This window comes from Cutaneotrichosporon cavernicola, assembly GCF_030864355.1.
Source record: "Cutaneotrichosporon cavernicola HIS019 DNA, chromosome: 1".
In the NCBI taxonomy this organism is placed as follows: domain Eukaryota; kingdom Fungi; phylum Basidiomycota; class Tremellomycetes; order Trichosporonales; family Trichosporonaceae; genus Cutaneotrichosporon; species Cutaneotrichosporon cavernicola.
Window position 1 is genome coordinate 208,589 of NC_083393.1, and position 18,738 is coordinate 227,326.

At 57.5% G+C, this 18,738-nt stretch overlaps 5 protein-coding genes across 5 annotated transcripts; 3 read left to right on the forward strand and 2 right to left on the reverse strand.

Moving 5' to 3' along the window:
* Positions 1-180: 180 nt before the first annotated feature.
* CcaverHIS019_0100960 (uncharacterized protein) lies at positions 181-2,557 on the forward strand (the record flags this gene model as incomplete). Its single annotated transcript, XM_060604275.1, has 5 exons — positions 181-236; positions 268-340; positions 632-767; positions 944-2,076; positions 2,108-2,557. The coding sequence occupies 5 exons, from the start codon at positions 181-183 to the stop codon at positions 2,555-2,557; spliced, it is 1,848 nt and encodes a 615-aa protein (XP_060452644.1).
* A 2,431-nt stretch (positions 2,558-4,988) lies between these two features.
* On the forward strand, positions 4,989-7,169 carry CcaverHIS019_0100970 (uncharacterized protein; the record flags this gene model as incomplete). The annotated part of the gene is made up of 1 exon (XM_060604286.1): positions 4,989-7,169. The coding sequence occupies one exon, from the start codon at positions 4,989-4,991 to the stop codon at positions 7,167-7,169; it is 2,181 nt and encodes a 726-aa protein (XP_060452645.1).
* A 512-nt stretch (positions 7,170-7,681) lies between these two features.
* Positions 7,682-9,680, reverse strand: CcaverHIS019_0100980 (uncharacterized protein; the record flags this gene model as incomplete). Its single annotated transcript, XM_060604297.1, has 5 exons — positions 7,682-8,121; positions 8,157-8,753; positions 8,835-9,486; positions 9,524-9,609; positions 9,647-9,680. The coding sequence occupies 5 exons, from the start codon at positions 9,678-9,680 to the stop codon at positions 7,682-7,684; spliced, it is 1,809 nt and encodes a 602-aa protein (XP_060452646.1).
* A 2,858-nt stretch (positions 9,681-12,538) lies between these two features.
* Positions 12,539-13,978, forward strand: CcaverHIS019_0100990 (uncharacterized protein; the record flags this gene model as incomplete). The annotated part of the gene is made up of 4 exons (XM_060604308.1): positions 12,539-13,191; positions 13,225-13,345; positions 13,385-13,600; positions 13,679-13,978. 4 exons carry the CDS (start codon positions 12,539-12,541, stop codon positions 13,976-13,978), a joined length of 1,290 nt encoding a protein of 429 aa, XP_060452647.1.
* A 1,983-nt stretch (positions 13,979-15,961) lies between these two features.
* On the reverse strand, positions 15,962-18,080 carry CcaverHIS019_0101000 (uncharacterized protein; the record flags this gene model as incomplete). The annotated part of the gene is made up of 6 exons (XM_060596568.1): positions 15,962-16,160; positions 16,200-16,878; positions 16,915-17,267; positions 17,302-17,586; positions 17,641-17,897; positions 18,063-18,080. The coding sequence occupies 6 exons, from the start codon at positions 18,078-18,080 to the stop codon at positions 15,962-15,964; spliced, it is 1,791 nt and encodes a 596-aa protein (XP_060452648.1).
* Positions 18,081-18,738: the final 658 nt, after the last annotated feature.

The window sequence follows — 18,738 nt, forward strand, 5'->3', positions numbered from 1 at the left end:
AGTGCGCTCGCTCCAAAGTTCGTTTTGGTTGATAGAACGTGCGTGATGAGTGGTGAGGATTGGATCAGACATTTGAGCGGAGGTGATGGCCATTCAGGCACCAAATGACTCCTGCCAACATTGACATGCCGGCGTCATCATCCGAACTCTCTGTTCCTCAAACTCACCAACACTACATCCATGTCAACCTCACAAGACGCGCTCAGCGCTACATCCAGTACGGCTGAGAATGGGCGGTATGTCTGCGTTCGGACATGCTGACAGAAGACTTTCGCCGCGGCAGAGGGAGAAGGCGCCAGTGAACCTCGACGACGTAGCGTTGCCGAACGGTGTGGACCATGTGAGTGGGGCCGAGGGCGAGACCCGGGTGGGGGGCGGGGGAGGTTGTTGTGCTCAAGGGCGCTGGGAAGGTGGGGAAAGTGATGTGGGGGTGGGGGAGGGGGAGGAAGAGAGGAGGGAGGGGGCGGGGGAGGAAGAGAGGAGGGAGGTAAGAGGGGGTAGGGGGGAGGGGGAGGCTGCGAACGGAGCAAACACCTTTCTCTCCCCTCCTCCTCTCACGCGCCTTCCCACCGTATTGACCGTGTTGGCCTCTCCTACCGACAGCTTCGCTGCTCAGCAACGCTGATAGCAGGAAATCAGCCTCCTCATCGCAGAGTACCTCGCGTCCCGGCATCCCCGGTTAGCGGACGCGCTGGCGACCGAGATAGGGCCGGCGCGGGACGAGGTCGTGCGGCAGGAGATTGAGGCGGTCGAGAAGGCTATTCTTGGTGAGTGGTGGGTGGAGAAAGACGTCTGCGAGCTGCGAGCTTCAGATGGTGCAGCTCGCGAGTGGGAGAGCGCTTGAATCAACTGCGCTGCTTGGCCAGCCTCGTGTGCTTCGCTTTCGGCCACTCATCTTGTCCACTCCGCACACTCTGCACCCATGTCCCCAAGTTAACACCAGATGGCAATTTCCCCGCTCTTGAAGGGCTTTTAACGGCTCCCGGCCTCCTGGGCCAGCAGAGCCAGAGGGCCTTCCTCTACATGTGCTATCGCCAGCAGTTCCTCGAGTACATCGACAACCGCGAGAGCCAGAAGGCATTCAACCTCCTCCAGAAGCGTCTCAAGCCACTCGAGCACTACCAGCCGGTTCCTTACGACTTCTACTCTCTTGCGTACCTGACCTCCGCTTCAACAGTACACGACGCGCCAGGTTTGAGGGACTGGGCAGGCGCTGGACCCGAACGCGAACGCCTTGTCAATATGTGGCGCGAGCTCACGGACGCGGCACGGGTGAATGCCCACGCCATCGCCGGAGACGCTATTCCCAGTCGGCCTGTGCCGCGGGACCGCCTCGTCACACTTCTCCGTCAGGCCACAGCATGGCAGGTCGACGGGGCGCGTGGCCGCGGTCAGGGACCGTGGCAGCTCCAGAGCCTGTTGACCGACTACTCGTCACCATCCGTACCGACAAGATTGGAGCGGTTGATCAGAGGCCACCGCGCAAACATCAAATGTGTCGCGTTCCTCCACGATGGCCGGGGTATCAGCGGGAGCAGCGACACGACACTACGTATCTTCAACATCCACTCGGGAGAGACGGAGCGTGTCCTCAACGCCCACCAGAGCCGTGTGTGGGACGTTGCGCCCTCGCCCGAGGGGTCGTTTATTGCGAGCGGCTCGGGCGATGGGACGGTGCGAGTGTGGACAGCCGATGGAGAATGTGCATCGGTATTGGTCGGCGACGGAGGGGACGTGTACAGCGTGCGCTGGCAGCCGGGGCGGGAAGACCGGGTCGTGGCGGCGTGTTATGACAAGATCCTGCGACTTTGGGACGTCGAGGCTGACCGCTTAATCCGTACATTCTCAGGACACGCCCAGAGCACGCTGGCGGTCGCGTTCGACCCGGCAGGCAAGGTCATTGCGAGTGGGAGTAAGGACAAGCATATCCGGTTGTGGGATGCGGTAGGCGGGGTGTGCACGCAGACAATGACGGCGCATCTCGGCGAGATTTCGAGCGTCGAATTCGCTCACGATGGAAAATACCTCCTCGCGGGATGCAAGGACAACTCGATCCGTCTCTGGGATCTGCGAATGGTAGGCCCCGTCCAACCAAAGCTAACCGCAGCAACGCAACATCTACCGCTACACGGGCCACCAGAACACGTCCAAGAACCTGATCCGGTGTTCTTTTGCGAACGCGTCGTCCACTCTGATCGCGTCCGGCTCGGAAGACGGCCTAGTCTACCTCTGGGAGCGGGAGGGTTCGGACGTGTCGGAAACCTCGTCTCTATCTAACAGTTCGCCGCCTATCCTCACGCCCAGCTCAGTCTTCCAGACTGTCAGCAGCCACATCCACCCGGCGCGCGCGCCAACCCTCCCCCGCGGCCCAGCCACCGCCGCAATGCCGCGCTTCGGCACGTCCCCCTCGGTCCCGAGCGCGACGACTGTACGGCCATTCAAGGCGCTTGCGGGACATGGCGCAGGTGCAGTGTTTGATGTTCGCGCGCTGGGGGGAACGATGCTGTCGGGCGCAGAGGATGGGGCTGTGGGCGTATGGGGGGCGGAAAAAGAATGATGTCGTGGTAGAATCTATGTCTGTCGCTCGTAGAGCAGACGTGTCACAGTGACGAAGGTACGCGAGAAGTGGCGTGGAGTGTTTATCCCCAACAATCTCAAGTTGGTACATGACCCTACCACCGCCACTAACTCTGTACCTATGCGCGGTGCGTGCGGCGAATGGAAAGAACATGCACATGTCTCTGCGTCGACTACTGCATTCGGGATCAGTGGGATAGTGCGTGATAGTGCGTCGTAGACCTTGCTCATCGAAGCGCTTTAAGAGTTTTGAACATGGTAAACACGGGCATCAGAGTGCGTGCACGCGAGGAGTAGGTGGCTGATGATGGCGACGCGTCTGCAACTAGCGCCAAAACCAGGAGTGTGTCGACGGTAGATTAGATGGCTAGCGTGGGCCAATGGGCAGCTTGGCAGCTAGGATGCATGTCCAATAGACTTGGTCTTTCCGTTCCCGCGGCCACGGTACCTCGAAGCGGCAAGGTGCAAGGTGGAAAGGTGACAAAGAGGCAAGGTGGCGAGGTGAGTGACGGTGCTTGAAGAAGTATTGAGTCTGAGCTTGTATTCCCTGCGAGATTCATGTGCGAGTTTCAATGGGCGTGCTGTTCAAACTTTGGCGACGGGCTCGGGCTTGGCATTGCCCTCCAGCTTGAACCTAGCTTGCATCACTCTATTTCTTTCAAGATGGAATTTGTGAACACACTTGCTCAACACGGGTAGCTTGACCGCGCATCTATCTCTATGTTGCAAGTCTTTGTTTACATGATAACCCCCCTAAAAAACATGTCCGCATTCTCAAACGTCCAAACATCTTAACACTCTTAACATCTCGTCATGCCGCTTTGTTTCATACTCGACTGTTTACTCAACAGAGTACTATGGACAATGTTATATCTCATAATCCATGATCTTTACCGGCTCAAAGTGCAGGGTTGGGGGGGAGAAACGGAACAGCCGAAGGCTACCCTGACATTGTTCTCTGCTTTGAGGTTGAAAAGACCATACTGGACGCGATTCGAAAGAATCCCTGATGACCCTAATGACCGTAATAACCCTGTGGCTTCCGTAATAAACCCCCATAAACCCTTTGTCGACGCGTCTGGTGAATGCCGGAGAAAGAGGAAGAGAGTGAGGGAACCAGTAACATGCGATAAAACTGGGTCTGCAGGAAAAACGGAACACTAGTACCAGTAGTACCTAGAGTAGCACCTAGTTAGCGTGACAAGCTCTCATGCAGGATAATGCACGGTCCGATGGATGGGGAATTACATTCCCGACGGGAGGGTTTATGCACGAGGTAAGATGAGAGAGGAAGAGGAACATGAAGAGAGAAAGAGAGAGAGAGGGGGAATGCTTGATACCAGGTGCCGGTTGGTACCTGAGCCTTAGCAGAGGGTTGATAGCCTTTTACCCATTTCTCACTCGATCTACAGTATAGTCCTTGCTCCTTGCTCCTGGCTCCTTGCTCCTGGCTCCTTGCTCCCTGCTCCTTCCTCCTTGCTCTCATCAGTCTCACCATAACCCATTCACTACCTTTCTCCCCCCCGGTGACTGTACTGTAACCACTTGCATCCTCTCCTTGGATTTCTCACATCACTCTCTTCGTCACTCCTTTGTCTCAACCACCCACACTCGTTAACGCCTACCTAACCCACATCTTCTTGCCTTCCTCTCCACCCACCCCGCCTCCAACCTTCTTCCCCATCCAACTCGCCATCACGCGCATGTCTGTGCCCATTTAATTCAACGACCGTACCCCTCGTGTCCCCATCGCTCGAGCCACTCCCGAGCCACGCCCGAGCCACTACTCAACCCAACCCCAGCCCAGACCCAGGCCCATCATCAGACCTTCCCCCCAAACGCCCCACCCCTCGCGTCTTATCCAACGACAATCGTGCGCTTCGAGAACTCGTCAACGCACAGCCCTCCAACGCATCGACCTTTGTGCACAAGCCACGCCTCATCTACGCCCCCGTCCACGCCCCATTCGTATTCCTCGTTGTCGCATATCCATCGATCAGTGAGTTGATGTTTGTTTGAAACCGCGCTCGGACCACCTGCCGGCATCGTGATGGCGCGCCCTTGCCCATGTGCATGCCGCGGCACCCTGTCATCTTCCCCTGGGTGGATGGGCATGTGGCGGCGTCCGTAGTGGTCTCCGTGACGCGCTTGGTCCTTTGTTGTTGCATGGACCGTCTGACGGACACAACTGGGGGTCACTGAGCGTCTGTCGTCTGGCGCCATCAGTTGGCAGCACTATGCCAGACCCAACAACACCTCGCGTCTCCGTCTGCACGAACCCCCGAGTCACCCACTTTGCTACTTTGCCTTGCTCTTCGTCTCGCTTCATTATCCACATCACACTCATCACCTCTGAACACTTTATCTAACACCAGCCCATGTCACTCCTCGCTCACCGCCCATCAGCAGGCATGGAACGAGCCTCCGTCGTCCTTCCAACCGTCAAGTGCAGCTCATGCGCTAGCGAGATCCCTCTCAACTCACTCGGCGAGCACGTCTGCGCCCCTCTCCCACCAAGGCATAAGGCCAACAAGCCCATGGTCAGCAGCGGTCTCGCACAAACATCGCAGCGAGCCAAATCCCCTCCACCTCCACCTCTCCGCAGCGACTTTAGCCCTTTAGTGTGCCCAACCCGCCTCGGTCATGCCGAGCCACGTACTCCCATGTCGGACGGCCTGGGGCGTTACCCCGACATGCGCTCTCCAGTTGTCCCGGCCATGCCGGATACCACGTCTGGCGGTAACGCAGGAATGGCTGGCGTTGGAAGACGCGCGTTCGCGGCCGCCGCTTGGAGCGTCCGTGCCGGTGTCGCCTTAGCCGCCGGCAGCGGACACAACTTCGAGGCCGACCAGGACGTGCAATCATCTTCTCCGCCGGGTGACAGCCCGCCCATGCCTGTCCCCAAGCCGTACCAGTCCTTGCCATCACCGCGATCCGCTGGGCCCTTAATGACCACCACTGGGCCTAACGCTCGCTCTCACCGCGGGCCGTCGCAGAAGGAGCCAGTCATCCTGCCTAGTGCACCTCTTGCCGAGCGCGCCCGACACGAGCGTACGCGCTCGCGCGAGGGTGCTATGTCGCGCGCAGACGAGTATCACTCAGCATCACGTGCAGACAGCCGTTCAGCTTCTCGCAACGATGCCCGCGCCGGCTCTCGTGCTGAGGATTACCGGTCTGCTTCGCGTGCCGGACCTTCGCGTTCAGGTTCGCGTGCAGAAGAAGTGCGCGCGGCTTCGCGTGCCCAGCTCGAACGCAGCGGGAGCTCGCAGAGCTCAAAGAGCCAGGACCTCCGCCCATTCTTCGACAAGTACCAGGCACTTATCGGGTCCAAGAGCGACCAGACTCATGGCTCGATCTATTCGCCCCGGGCCGAAAGTGACAACCAGAGCGTTACGTCTGCAGGCGAGCCTTCCGCCCTTCCCTGGGCTCAGAGCGAGCCTGACGAGGACGACCCGTTCCAGCGCATCGAGTACAACCACCGTCGTTATCCCACGGACGGGAGTATCGACTCGACCGCGTCCTCGCACTACGGCCCATCACCAGACGCCGGAAGCTCGCAAGACGAGATGGTCATGACGCCCTCGCCAAGTTGGGAGGGATTATCATCTGTGGATCCGCCCGCCAAGTCATACTTTGAAAGCCCAAAGCTCACCAATGACACCAGTCTGCCAATCTCGTTAGCAGAGATTGGCGAGGAGGAAGAGGAGGACGAGGGCGATCGCATTGTGTGGGGCACACTCAACCCCATGAGCGCGAACCATCTCCCCCGCTCAAGTTCGGCGTCCACTGTCACTCCAGCCAACGCGTTCCGCTCCCCATCGCTTCCCGCGCGTGAGCTCGACCCACCCCGTATTCCCCAGTCAATGACTCCACCTCGTATTCCCCAGTCCATGACTCCACCTCGTATTCCCCAGTCCATGACTCCACACCGTTCGCGCACCGAGCCGCCCCTCTCCTCCTCGCCTCCCTCATCGCGCCCGAAGCGCACGTGCCAGAAGTGCGGCGAGGCTGTCGGGGGACTACGGCGCTATGTCGAGCGCGACGGCATCGTGCTGTGCGAGGCCGACTGGAAGAAGATGTACCTCCCCGCCTGCCGGCGCTGCAAGCTTCCCATCGAGAAGAGCGCGGTGTCATCTTCCGACGGCCAGCTGCGTGGTAAGTGGCACCGCGCTTGCTTCACCTGCACGCGCTGCGACAGCCCGTTTGAATGCGATGACTTCTACGTGCACAAGGGCCGTCCCTGGTGCCAGTACCACTATGCCGAAGAGGCCGGTACGCTGTGTGCCGCGTCGAGTTGTCGGAAGCCCATCGAGGGCGCATGTATCCTCGCTCCCAGTCCCGCCGGGGACCAGCGCTTCCACCCTGGCCACCTGCGCTGCGACCACCGCGGTGGGGTGAGTGGCGCCCAGTCGTGCCGCGAGAACATGGCCGAGTACTATGACGTCGCGGGCGAACGCTTCTGCGAGCGGCACGTCGGCGAGGCGATCCGCCGCGTCGCGAATGGCGCTGCACCACACCGCGCAGAGAAGCGGCGCACCAAACTCATCGACATGTCGACCGGCCTGGCCGCGATCCAGCCCATTACACGATAACTTAGACACGATAACTTAGTTACACGAGAACCCTGTCTATATGTCCACACACATACATACCGACATATTGGCCGCTTAATGTACCGGCCCACTGTATAGCAAGTAGCCTGCTGTATCCTGATGCAATTTGTGAATGATGCGATGTGCCACTTGAGGGAGAGGGAGGGGAGAGGTCGACGCGACGTCAGGTCACAGGCAATTAACTAGCGCGTCTGTAAGATGAATTGGTTAGGGCTAGGCAGGAAATGAATTGCGTACTCCGTCACGGTACAACGGGACGTGACGACCGGGTGACCTCAGGATAACGGGCACTGCGGGAGTAGCTCGCTAAAGTTGAAGACTGATCACGGAGATGCCAATGTGACAAACTCTGCATCCGTTCCATCCGAGTATACTCAAACGCGCGTGGTATGCGAATGGTGTACGACGCCGCACCGGAGGGAATGCTGCGCCTTGACCTCTGCTTCAGACCAGATACATCCGACATACACCCAAACTCTACATCTTAGCCTCTACATCTTAGCCCTCTCGAGGTGCCTGGCATACAGCTCGCCCACGATCTTCTTAATCTCTGCCTTGACAAGCTTACCATTAACGTTGCGTGGCAGGACCTCATCCGAGACCCAAACAAAGGCCGGCCGCGCATGCGGCCTCACGCGAGAATGCACGGCCTCCCTAATCTGTGCCGCGGTGGCAGTGCACCCCGGCCGTAAACTGACGGCCACGGCCACGAGTTCGCCAAGCATATCGTCTGGAACGGGGACGGCCGCCGCCTCGGCGACCCGGTCGTCGGCGTAGATGGCATTCTCGATCTCTTCCGATGCAATGTTCTCGCCGCCACGGATGATGATGTCCTTCAGGCGGTCCGAGATGAACATGACCCCATCATCGTCGAGGTACCCTGCATCGCCCGTGTCGACGTATCCGTCGACGAGGGTTTCGCGAGTTGCTTCTGGACATTAGCCTTTTTCTGGGGGGCTAACTCACTCGGGTTGTTGTAGTAACACGTCATGTTATTTGGTCCACGAGAAAGAATTAATCCCACGGTATTACGCGGTAACTCGGCCTTGGTTACTGGATCAACAATCTTGATGTCCACAATAGGTAGTGGCCACCCGGCACTATTTGGCTTGGCAACGTAGTCGTCTCCCACAATAGCGGTGGTAAGAGCATTCGTCTCGGTCATGCCCCATCCAACGGCGATACTCATGTCGGGCCATCGGGAACGGAGGTCGTTGGCCAGGCGGGCTGGACTGGCCGCACCGCCATTGAGCGTGCTCTCGAACTTGTGGGAGGCAGGGAGGTCGGGATGTTGGATAAGGGCCACGACGACGGCAGGGACGCCACCGATTACACCGCAGCCGTAATCGACACAAGCCTTGACGGCGTCGTCGACGTTCCAGCGGCGGAGCAGAACAAGTTTCTGGTTGAAGTGGATGATTTTCTGCAGCCAGCCTTCGCCAGCCGTGGCGTGGAAGAGAGGGATGCAGAGTAAACCGACGCTCTGTTTCTCAGGCGGGGTCATGGCGAACTCGATCGCCATGTCGGCCGGTGCGCCCATGCGCATGGCCGCGCGTGCCATCACTGGGGTCAACAGACGTCCCTGCCCCCATGCTTAGACTTTGGCCCCGCATGATACCCCACATGCCCCGAATCGCAACTCACTAAACTTGGCAGAGTGGAGGTTATGCAGCGCCGCCCGCTGGTTGGAGAGCACGGCCTTTGGGGAACCTGTCGTCCCACTAGTGAAGAAGATGACACCGTCGCTCTCTGGTCCCAAATCATGCAGACCCAGCCCGTCGCCACTTTTGATACACTCCACATCTTCCTTACTCGCTGTGAGAGCACTCAAGTCGATAACCGGCACGGGGCAGTGTTTGTCCAACCACGCCGTCTCATTGTAGCTAAATGCCGGACCGACATTCTTGAGTTGTCCCTGTATCTTGCCGAACATGACGGCGCTAACAGCATCGCAAAGTACCACCACGGGATTCGTGATATTCAGGCAGTGGGCGAACGGTTCCGGCTGCAGTGCAGCATTGACCATGACGGGAACAGCCCCAAGAAGCTGGATAGCACACGAGCTCACGATCCACTCGACCGAATTGTATCCGATCAAACCGACGAACGACCCCTTGCGGACCCCGTGGCCGCGCAGCCATACGGCCAGATTACACGACCGGTCCCATACCTCGTTGAATGTCGTGTCGATACGGTGTTCCTTGGGGCCAGGCTCGGGGACGGGCGCATTCACCATAACCATGTCGCCACCTTTCGGAAGACCGTCGAGGATCATCTCACGCATCGTCTTCATGCCCTTTGCGTCAGATTGACCGTTGGGAAGGGGAACATACGTGGATCCAGAACTTTTCCTCGACGCCATTATGCATGATCGCCTCCATCTCAAACGGACCGCCTTTACGCGTCACGGCCGCGTCGCCTGTCGTCAGTCCAGTCCCTCGTCTGGCTGGGCTCACATTCGGCGATGGTGAGCTGGCGAGGCTGGGCCATTGTAAGTGTGGGGAAGGGAATAGTCTGTGGGGGATGGGGAACAAGAATAGGCCTCGAGCTACTTGTACGGGACTGTCTTCCGGTTAGACACACCTTCGGTGATGACCGCTTTGGTTATCATTCAAAGCCGAGCCAATAAGGGACTGAGCCGGCTACTTTGTAATAGACCGGAAGGCCGGAAGGCGGGGCCCGATCATCTTGATCCACTCTCTTGTCACAAAACGTGACGAATCAAGATATATATCGTGTGCCCACTGCATTTCGTCGACTTGTGATTATTGAGACTCTGATGGATCACAACTCGTGTCTCCCACAGCAACTCGAGACACGACTGGGTAGACGAGCTGCTAGGCCTAGTATCAACATCAAGACGACACAACAGGTCATGCAAACTCGTGGCTAAACTTATCCCCGTCACCGTTGCGAGGCTGTCGATCTGCCACTCCGCTAACCCGCCACACTCGCTCGCATTGACTTTGTGTGTAACTCGTAGCTCAACAAGACACATTGAGATGAATCAAACACCTTCCCTCCCACCTCCCAATATGTTTATAACTCATCACCCTCTCACTCTTCTCCTCTCATTGTCACCTGTACCAACCTTACCTCCATACCCCATCACGGTCCCTTCTCGAAGACACCCCCACCATGCCCCCCAGACCCCTCCCTACAACCCCCAGACCACTCCCTACCCAACCCCAACTCCTCCCTCCCCTCCCTTTACTCCCCAGGCCCCTCCCCTTCCCCCGGACACCCCTCCGGCCCGTATACCACCCCAACCGCGCCACTCCCACTTATCCACCCTCTACTCTCTCCTCGGCACCCACCCTCGTTCCACCCGGCAGCCTCCATGACCCACCTCCAACATCTCAAATCTGGTCCCACGTGCTTCTTCTGATGGGTTGCTTCCTCGCCCTCATCATCTGGTTGGCCCTTGCCCCGAGTGAGTCTTCCTTGCCCCGAGTGAGTCTTCCTTGCCCCGAGTGAGTCTTCCTTGCCCCGAGTGAGTCTTCCTTGCCCCGAGTGAGTCTTCCTTGCCCCGAGCGAGTCTTCCTTGCCCCTCGTCAATGTCCTGTTCTCATCAACAGAGTTGGCTCGTACAGGTACATTCTGGGCCGAGCTCTTGGCCCTGCTCTCAGTCCTTTGCCACTCGGCCTGGCAGCTCTTTGTCCGCGGAGGAGAGAACTTGATCTGGACATTCCTCCTTCGGATCGGGTCATGCAGTTTGCTCTGCATAGCAGCCGCCTTCCCTGCCAGCAACGGAACTTGGCGGTGGGCAGACGTAGCCATGGCTCTTTGGGTGAGTTTTCAAACTACAGCATCGGTCCTCCGCACTTGGCAAATCCCCGTCCAGTGCCTATCGTCCTCGGCTGCTCACTCCAGATGGGCGTGGCGGCGGCGGAACCGGTCTGGCGTGGCTGTGTCTCTGCTCGGCAGCCCGAGTACATTGGCGTCTATGATCAGCTGGCCCGCGGTTAGCACAGGCCGGACGTATGGCGACCGGGCGGTGTCCGAGTCCGCCTGGCGGACAGCATACCCTGCCTTTTACAATCCCTCGCATTGGAGAGCCACCACGAATGAGCAGCGCGCGGGAGGATGTCGGCTCAAGTGAGGCCACATATCACCGTTGCCTCTGCGATTGTGCCCGTCTTTATCACGACTTCTTGCTTAGCTTTTAAAATCGATAATGTCAGTTCGGCCTGGTTTGAGGTGACGACAAAGTGAGGGATCAGAGGTGACGACAAAATGAGGGATCAGACCGTCGCTTGTCTTGGCGGTCCATGGGCGTCCCCCAGTGTTACCCGACGCTCTTTTCGTGGTCATCACACGAGTCAGTGGGTCAGTGTAGCGTTCAGGCAAGTCAATACTTGTTATGAATCTCACTGTATCTGTGCAACCTCATGCTATGTAGTCTACGCCTAGGCATCTTGCCCTGCAGAGCGCAGACGGTACGACTCTCTCGCGCATGCTCAGTCTGGTGCCTATGTGACGTGTGACGACAAGGAAACTGGGTTGTGACGACAGGAAACTGGGTTGTGACAACCAGGAAAGACGTGGAATGGTGAAAAGCAGAAGACGAATGGGTCCGGAGATGCCGTTCCTAGGTCGTGATGTTTCACGTTTGCATCGTCTCATCTCAAGATGTCAAGATGTTAAGATGTTCAGATCTCCAGATCTCAAAGTTACCTCCAGAAGAGAGCTCAGCTGAGCTCATGTGTCATCTTCTGTGCTCGCAGCGCCACCTCCACCTCCTGGGAAACAAAGCCCAGTCTCACCTACCTGCCCCGCGCAGCTCGGGAGCCGAGGATCGGAGTATTGGGGCATCGGAGTATCGGAGTATCGTAGTATCGGACGCACACGAGCATGGCGCACGAGTGTCGACGACGTAGGCGGCGTTGGCGAGGGATGCGGTGACGCATGACTTGATACAAGGTTAGATGACACAGGGAAAGAGGCGCTCTGACTCGGGCTTTGGGGGCGAACAACGCTCGGTCCCCGATGCTGCGTAATCTTGATAGATAAGATAGTACAACATGTTTATTTGTTTTTACCATCTTCGGTTCACGTCGCTTGCCGCCATCCCACTATGCTGCTGCTGCTGACGCATTTCAGTATCGCTCACTGGGTGTATGAGAACGCGTTGTTGACGGCTAGGTGACTACCGCGTTGGTTTCTTCGGGCATTCGTCAGCTGACTGGAGATTCCGTCGTCACGCCGTGTGTGCCGCAATTTCCGGGACGGAGAGTTGGGGCAAGCAACAGTGCTGTTCCTTGCCAGTGCATACAGACTCTTTGACGTTGCTCTCCTCTTCAACTCTCTCCATCTCTATCTGTGCATCCCCTCATCACCATTTCGCGATGGCTTCCAACGGCATCGCGCGCCCTCCCCCAGCCTTGCAAGCTGTCAATCGACACGTCTCGATGGACACGCCCTACACGAACGGATACTCTCCGCCGTCACCTCTCAAGCCGTTGCCAGCGCCCAGCGTTAGGGATCATGCCCCGTTCACATGGCACCGCGACATGCGCGAGTACCTCCCTCCCATTGTCCGCCGCTTCTTTGGGTACAGAGAACCGGGCACAAAAGCACCATACCAACCCCTCCCCTTTCCACCATTTACATGGTTCGCACGCCTGCCCCTCAAGTACGAGGTGTGGCTCATGTCCTTTATCGCGTCTTTTGTGGGCATTGCGCTTATTGAAATTGTCATGATTGCGGGCTTCCCCGACGAAGGCGTAATTATGATTGTGGCAAGTTTCGGGGCGAGTGCTGTCCTGACCTTTGCGACTATCGACTCGCCTCTGGCCCAGCCAAGGCATTTAGTCGGAGGCCAAGTCGTTAGCGCGATTGCAAGTGTGGCGATCACGCGTTGTTTCCGACACGCGACGGGGTATCACCTCGAAGAGACGACGTCACATGATGGACTCAAGCACGTCGTCTGGATCAACGGCGCACTGGCAATGGCTGCGGCTCTACTTGCCATGCAGGTCACGGGGACCACGCACCCTCCGTAAGTCTGAGTCGAAGAGTTGGCTGACACCAGTGGTGGCGCGACTGCACTCATTGCCAGCGTCATGCCCTCGGGCGTGGCCATGTCCTGGCGGCTCGTGTACATTGTCATCATCAGTGGGCTCCTGATGCTGGGCTGGGCGATGATCATCAACGTGAGTTTATTCAAGCTAGTATTCTCTAACAAAAAACAGAACGTCGGCCGTCGTCGCTACCCAACCTACTGGCTCTCTGGCCATCTCCTCTTTGTCAAATCGACCCACCACCGCATCACGCAAGACGAACTACACATGGCTGCCGTCGAGGGTCGCAGTGACGGTTTCTCAGAGATGGACCGCGCCTTATCCAACCCGGTACCAGAAGAGGAAAAGCTCCACCGCCGCGCCAGCATGGCCTCATTGGCAAGCTATGTCAGCGGCCGGCGGAGCACAAGTAGAAGTAGAAGCAACTCGCCACAAAGAAGTTGGTCCCCCCAAACAACGCGACAGGACACGAGCCGTATGGCCGCCCTCGAAGGCCGTAACGACGGCTTTGCACAAATGGACCGCGTGTTATCTGGAATTTCCAACGCTCCAACCCGGAGCTGGTCGCGTCAGACCAACGATACGCGCATGGCCGCACTCGAAGGACGAAACGACGGGTTCGCGCAAATGGACCGCGTCATATCCCAGCTGTCCAGTGGGACGACGGCTGGGAGCCCGCCGCGCGGTCGCGATCACGATGGCCGAAGCTGGTCACCCACAGTGGCGAGGGATACCAGCTCGGTCATCCGGGACGACGGGTTCTAGCCCACCATAGAGTCTCCTAACAGCTATTTGCTTTGCTTAGAACGCCTATCCTTCATTCTGTATATCACCCCACCATGCATTGTATTAGTATTGTCCTGGGCGGGTCGTACGTTACGTCCTGGGAATGGACGGTTATGCCGCGGCGCATCCACCTCCCTCGATCGATCGATTCTCTATTCACCATACACCTGCGCCTGCGCCCGCGCCCACGTTTCTGCTTCTGCTTGCCCCAGCTCGGCAAACTCCAACTCTCTTCATGTCTATAATGGGGATACATTGCGACATTGGCATTGTCATGGGAAGCGGGGTTTCCATCGCCACCGAGCAAGTGCCGGGGATATCAGGGTCCAAGTCGCAGGAACGAGTTGCGTGATAACGAGCAGTGAGAGCTTGAATGCGTTGCCAGCTCGAGCATTGCCAATGCATGCACAACGATCACAGTCCATATCTCAGTGCTAACCCACTCTAAGCCTCCTTCCCGCCTCTGTAGCCGTATCTTGGGTGGATGACTGAGGAACATTGCAGAATATCCCGAGACGCCTCAAACGGTCCTGCGGATAGAAGCGACCGGCTATGAAGCCCCACTCATACTCGGTAAACAGTCCGAACCTCTGTGGATCTAGGCAAATAAGACGCCAAAGCCATACGCCGACGAGTAGTATCAGCGATGGCGCGGAAACTGTCGGCTTGTACGACGGCGACCGAGTAGGAGATTCGTCGATGCTTGGGCGCATAAAATAGAAGATACATGTATTGAGCATGTAAACGGTACTTTCACCAAGAATGACAACAAGACACCCATGCCAAAGATACAGAGGAGCACAATGTGGACAACAAGCCACGCCGTACGACCCCTGACTCACCAGCTCGACGCAGGGAGACCCAGCGCCGCGAGGGTGGGCTCGTTGGTGTCGGGGGTGGCCTTATCCATCCCGTTATCGAGCGTGGGCGATGGTAGGTGCATGCCCTACGATTTGAATGCAGCGGTGGGAAATCAGGCAGCAAGCTGTGAGTGTGGGTGTGAGTTGAGACGGAGTGCGTCAACACATTACACCCTTGGCTGCGTAGTCCTCATCTCTATTCCCTCAGCATGGCTGCCCGCGCCGATTCGAATGACTGGTCGAGCATCAGTTCAAAGTCCCTCGCCTCACTGCGGCCAGGCGCGGAATGGCCACTCGCCCAATTTTATCCAGCCGCTCTATCAAACTGTCCCAGCTGGGAGCCATGGCCGTCAGATACTACGTGGCGTGCCTGGACCGCAAATGCATCAAGTCTTGCGCTCAGTCGACATGTTGAGCTGCTTCCTGCTTCCTGCCGCGTGCCAGTTCCGATCCATCCTGTGGCTCGACCAGCTGGCCACGAGTTATCAACTGACCATAGCAAAACGCACACTCGCTGCTATGCTCTCCAGCTCAGCCATCCTCCACACATCGCAAGAACACTTGTACATCTCATGCTACACAACTAACTGTCTGTCAGCGACATCCCAGAAGCAGACAAATGGAGAGCCCTCAGAAGGCCGTTCTTAGATACATGTTTGTCGTCACAAAGGTTCAGACTTAGCATGGAAATGTAGACATCATCAAGGGGCATTGGGTGCGCGCATGCGCAGTCAAGCGGGTCGACTCACGAATACATTCTATCGCGCGTCAAGGCACATCGAAAAGGAGGAAACGAACACAATCTGCAGTCAGCATCCATCCAGAGACGGGAAAAGAGAGCTCAGTGGGCACGTTGTTTGGCTGGTGCAAGTCGGATCCGCAAGCCGCATGGCCTTAGGACTGGGGCGACAAATGGTCATCATTGCGCCAAAGGTACTCACTGTTGGGATGGGTGTTGTTGAACAGAAATCTATGTCGCAGACTTTAAAAGTCACCGTGAAGGGGGCGAGTGAGGCCCTTATTTATTTTCAATTTTTCGAATCTATTTATCCGAAAGGGATAAGGATATGTGTGGCTCCTAATCATGGCTAATCATCGTTGATTAGATTAGAGGCGGGCAGTCAAGCAGCGGCTGCGTGTTGGAATTGAAGAACGCAGCTTCAATCTCGGCCGCCAGCTCCCATATCTGCGGATAGGCGGCCGAGTAGAGTCTAAGGCCCGCAATGCAGCCAAGGCAGTCGTCGAGCCCTTCCCGGGCGAGGAACATGCCAGCATCGTAGATCGGACGGTACAGCACGAGGCTAGAGTCAGCCTGCCACGTTCTCGCTCACTGCACTCACGGATCGACACGCAGATATCCCTGCTCAGTCGCGAGGGCAGACAGCATCGCAATCCTCATCGCAGAGTGCATCGCCTCCTTTTTGAGTCGCTCGCACACCTGCTTCACCTCGAACGAGAACATGGCGCTCATCGCGTCCTCCCCGGCCTCCTGAACCCCAAAGTCGGCCATCGCACGCTCAGCCACCAGCCACAGCGCGTGGTACAACACATCCGTGCTCAGGATCTTGACAATCGTGAACGCGGTCCAGTGTCCTGGCCACGGAACGGGCAGCCCGAGCTTGGACGAGTACAGGTCGCGCCATTTGCTGTGGTCATGCACAAAGTCGCGCAGGGTGTTGAGCGGGATGCCGCTTGCCGCAGTGCGGGGCACCCACAGCTCGGCACACAGTTTGGTGCAGACATCAGCCCCGGCCCGCGCGGCCGTCAACCACACCTCGTCGTCGTTGCTGGCGGAAACGAGGGTTTGGGATATGAGGGGCACCATGTCGATGACCGCGGCATCTGGTAGGCGGAAGAACGCACCCTCGAAGCTCATCATCATCCGAATCGCCAGCTGCGTGCGAAGCTTGTCGTCCCACGCAGGTGTAATGTGCAGGATCGGCTCACGCATCGACTCAAGGTGCCGCGCTGCCAGAGCGAGGTTGCAAGCCCGGTACTGCTTCTTGAGCATGACAGATTCTAGCGTCAGTCACTTGATAGAACACGCCTACTCACGTCCAGTCAAACCCTCAAGGATCATCAGCGCCTGAGTGTTGGCAAGGGTCGCGACGCGGAACGCCTTTGTGGCTTCGACGACTTCACGGGCGCGGATAACGAGGAGCTGTGACATGCGGCTGCGACCAGGCTCGGCTTCACGGCCCGACATCTCTTCACGGTCGGCCTGGAATGTCGCGTGCTCAGTAAACCGTGCCCCGAAGGCGAGTACGACGGCGAGGAGTGCGTGAGAGAGTGGTTCCCGCATTGCCCCGTCCGGGTCATTGTACATGGCCTTGAACTGGGCCTCCTCGAGGATCGGCAAACGTGAATGCACGACCTGAAAGAAAGTCTCCACCAGGTCTTGTCCCACACTGACATTAGCGTAATCTCGGATGGTATGCTTACCGTTCGAGTTCCACCTCGCCAGCAGCCCAGAGACTGAGGTGTGCAGCACTTGGCGTCTCGTCCCATACAGCCCCGCTCTGCTCCTCCCACAGGTCGCATGCTTTGGCGCGCGCCTGCTCGAGCGCTGCCACGTCCGAATAGCGCCAGTCATTGTGTAGCACAGGTGTTGGACTAAACAGATACCGCAGCAGATCGGCTTGCTGGTTGACCTTGTCCTGCTTACCGGGACGGGTATACAGTAAGGGATGAGATGATGGGGTCATCCAGCTCATCATAGCCATTGCACTGCCTTGTCAGCACAGCAAGTTGCCCGAGATACGGGGAACGGTGGATACGTACTCATCCATCCGTGGGCCTGGACCCGCCCCTGTTCCTGTGCTGTCGCTGGATACCGAGGTTGTTGTGCCACCCGGAGCCGAGCGATTTGAGAGCTGTCGGCTTGGCACAGTGGGGGAGACGCGCGTTATTTCATCGCCACTCCACCGCTTCTCCTTGTCGTCTGCACTGCGAAACCGTCGGGGACGCCGCGGCTTGCTCTGAAGCTGTTCGATGTAGTTTGATGTACACTCGAGGCCCTTGCCAGCGCATTGCTCGCACTGATAAATGTCAGCGGTGGATGGGTGATCCCGATCCCGCCTCGCAGCTGGACATATCTTGTATTGCCAGCAAGGCACTCGCGAGCGAGCTCACACCACACTAACCCTCGACAACCCGTTGATATCTCCAACAGCGTCATTGGCCACCCACAACATCCCACTCACCTTTTGAGCAATGGTCATCCGCTTACAGCGGATCTTCTTTGTTCGACAAGCGTCACAAGCAACGTTCTGCTTTCGGGTTGCCCCATTGTAGAGAGGCAATGCACTTGGATCCATCATGAGGGGATGAGAGTGTAGTGTGATGGTAAAGGAAAGGGAAGATTGGCGAGGACGGTACGCGAATAAGAGTTGGGCACGAGGCGTTGTGTGTAGGGAATCCGCAGTCACGGTCTCAATGAGCCGAGTTGTTGGCGCCGAAAGGCCAAGGGATGACCAAGTCGACTGCTGTGTTTGCTGTGCTGTTTAGAATGAATCTTAAGGGTGATGTAGTTAAAGTGGCAAGTCATCTTGTTGTTACAGCTAAAGTGCCGCACCCATCTTGCCTGCGGCCCCCCAGGTAGCCCGGTCTGTTGTTGGTCTCTGCGACTCGTCTTTCACTCAATCTATCTCACTCACTCTTGACATCATCTCACACTCGGATCCGAATCCACGTGGATTGATACCCATCAACGGCTCAACTCGCTTCCCCAAGGCCAAGACGGACTTGATTCAACACTCCGTCATTCTGCTAATCTCCGCAACGATCGATACGATCCGATGTTTTACCGATTAGGGTAAACTAACAAGCGACAGCAAAGTCACAAGAGAGACACGAGTAAACCATGCATGTCTTTGATCT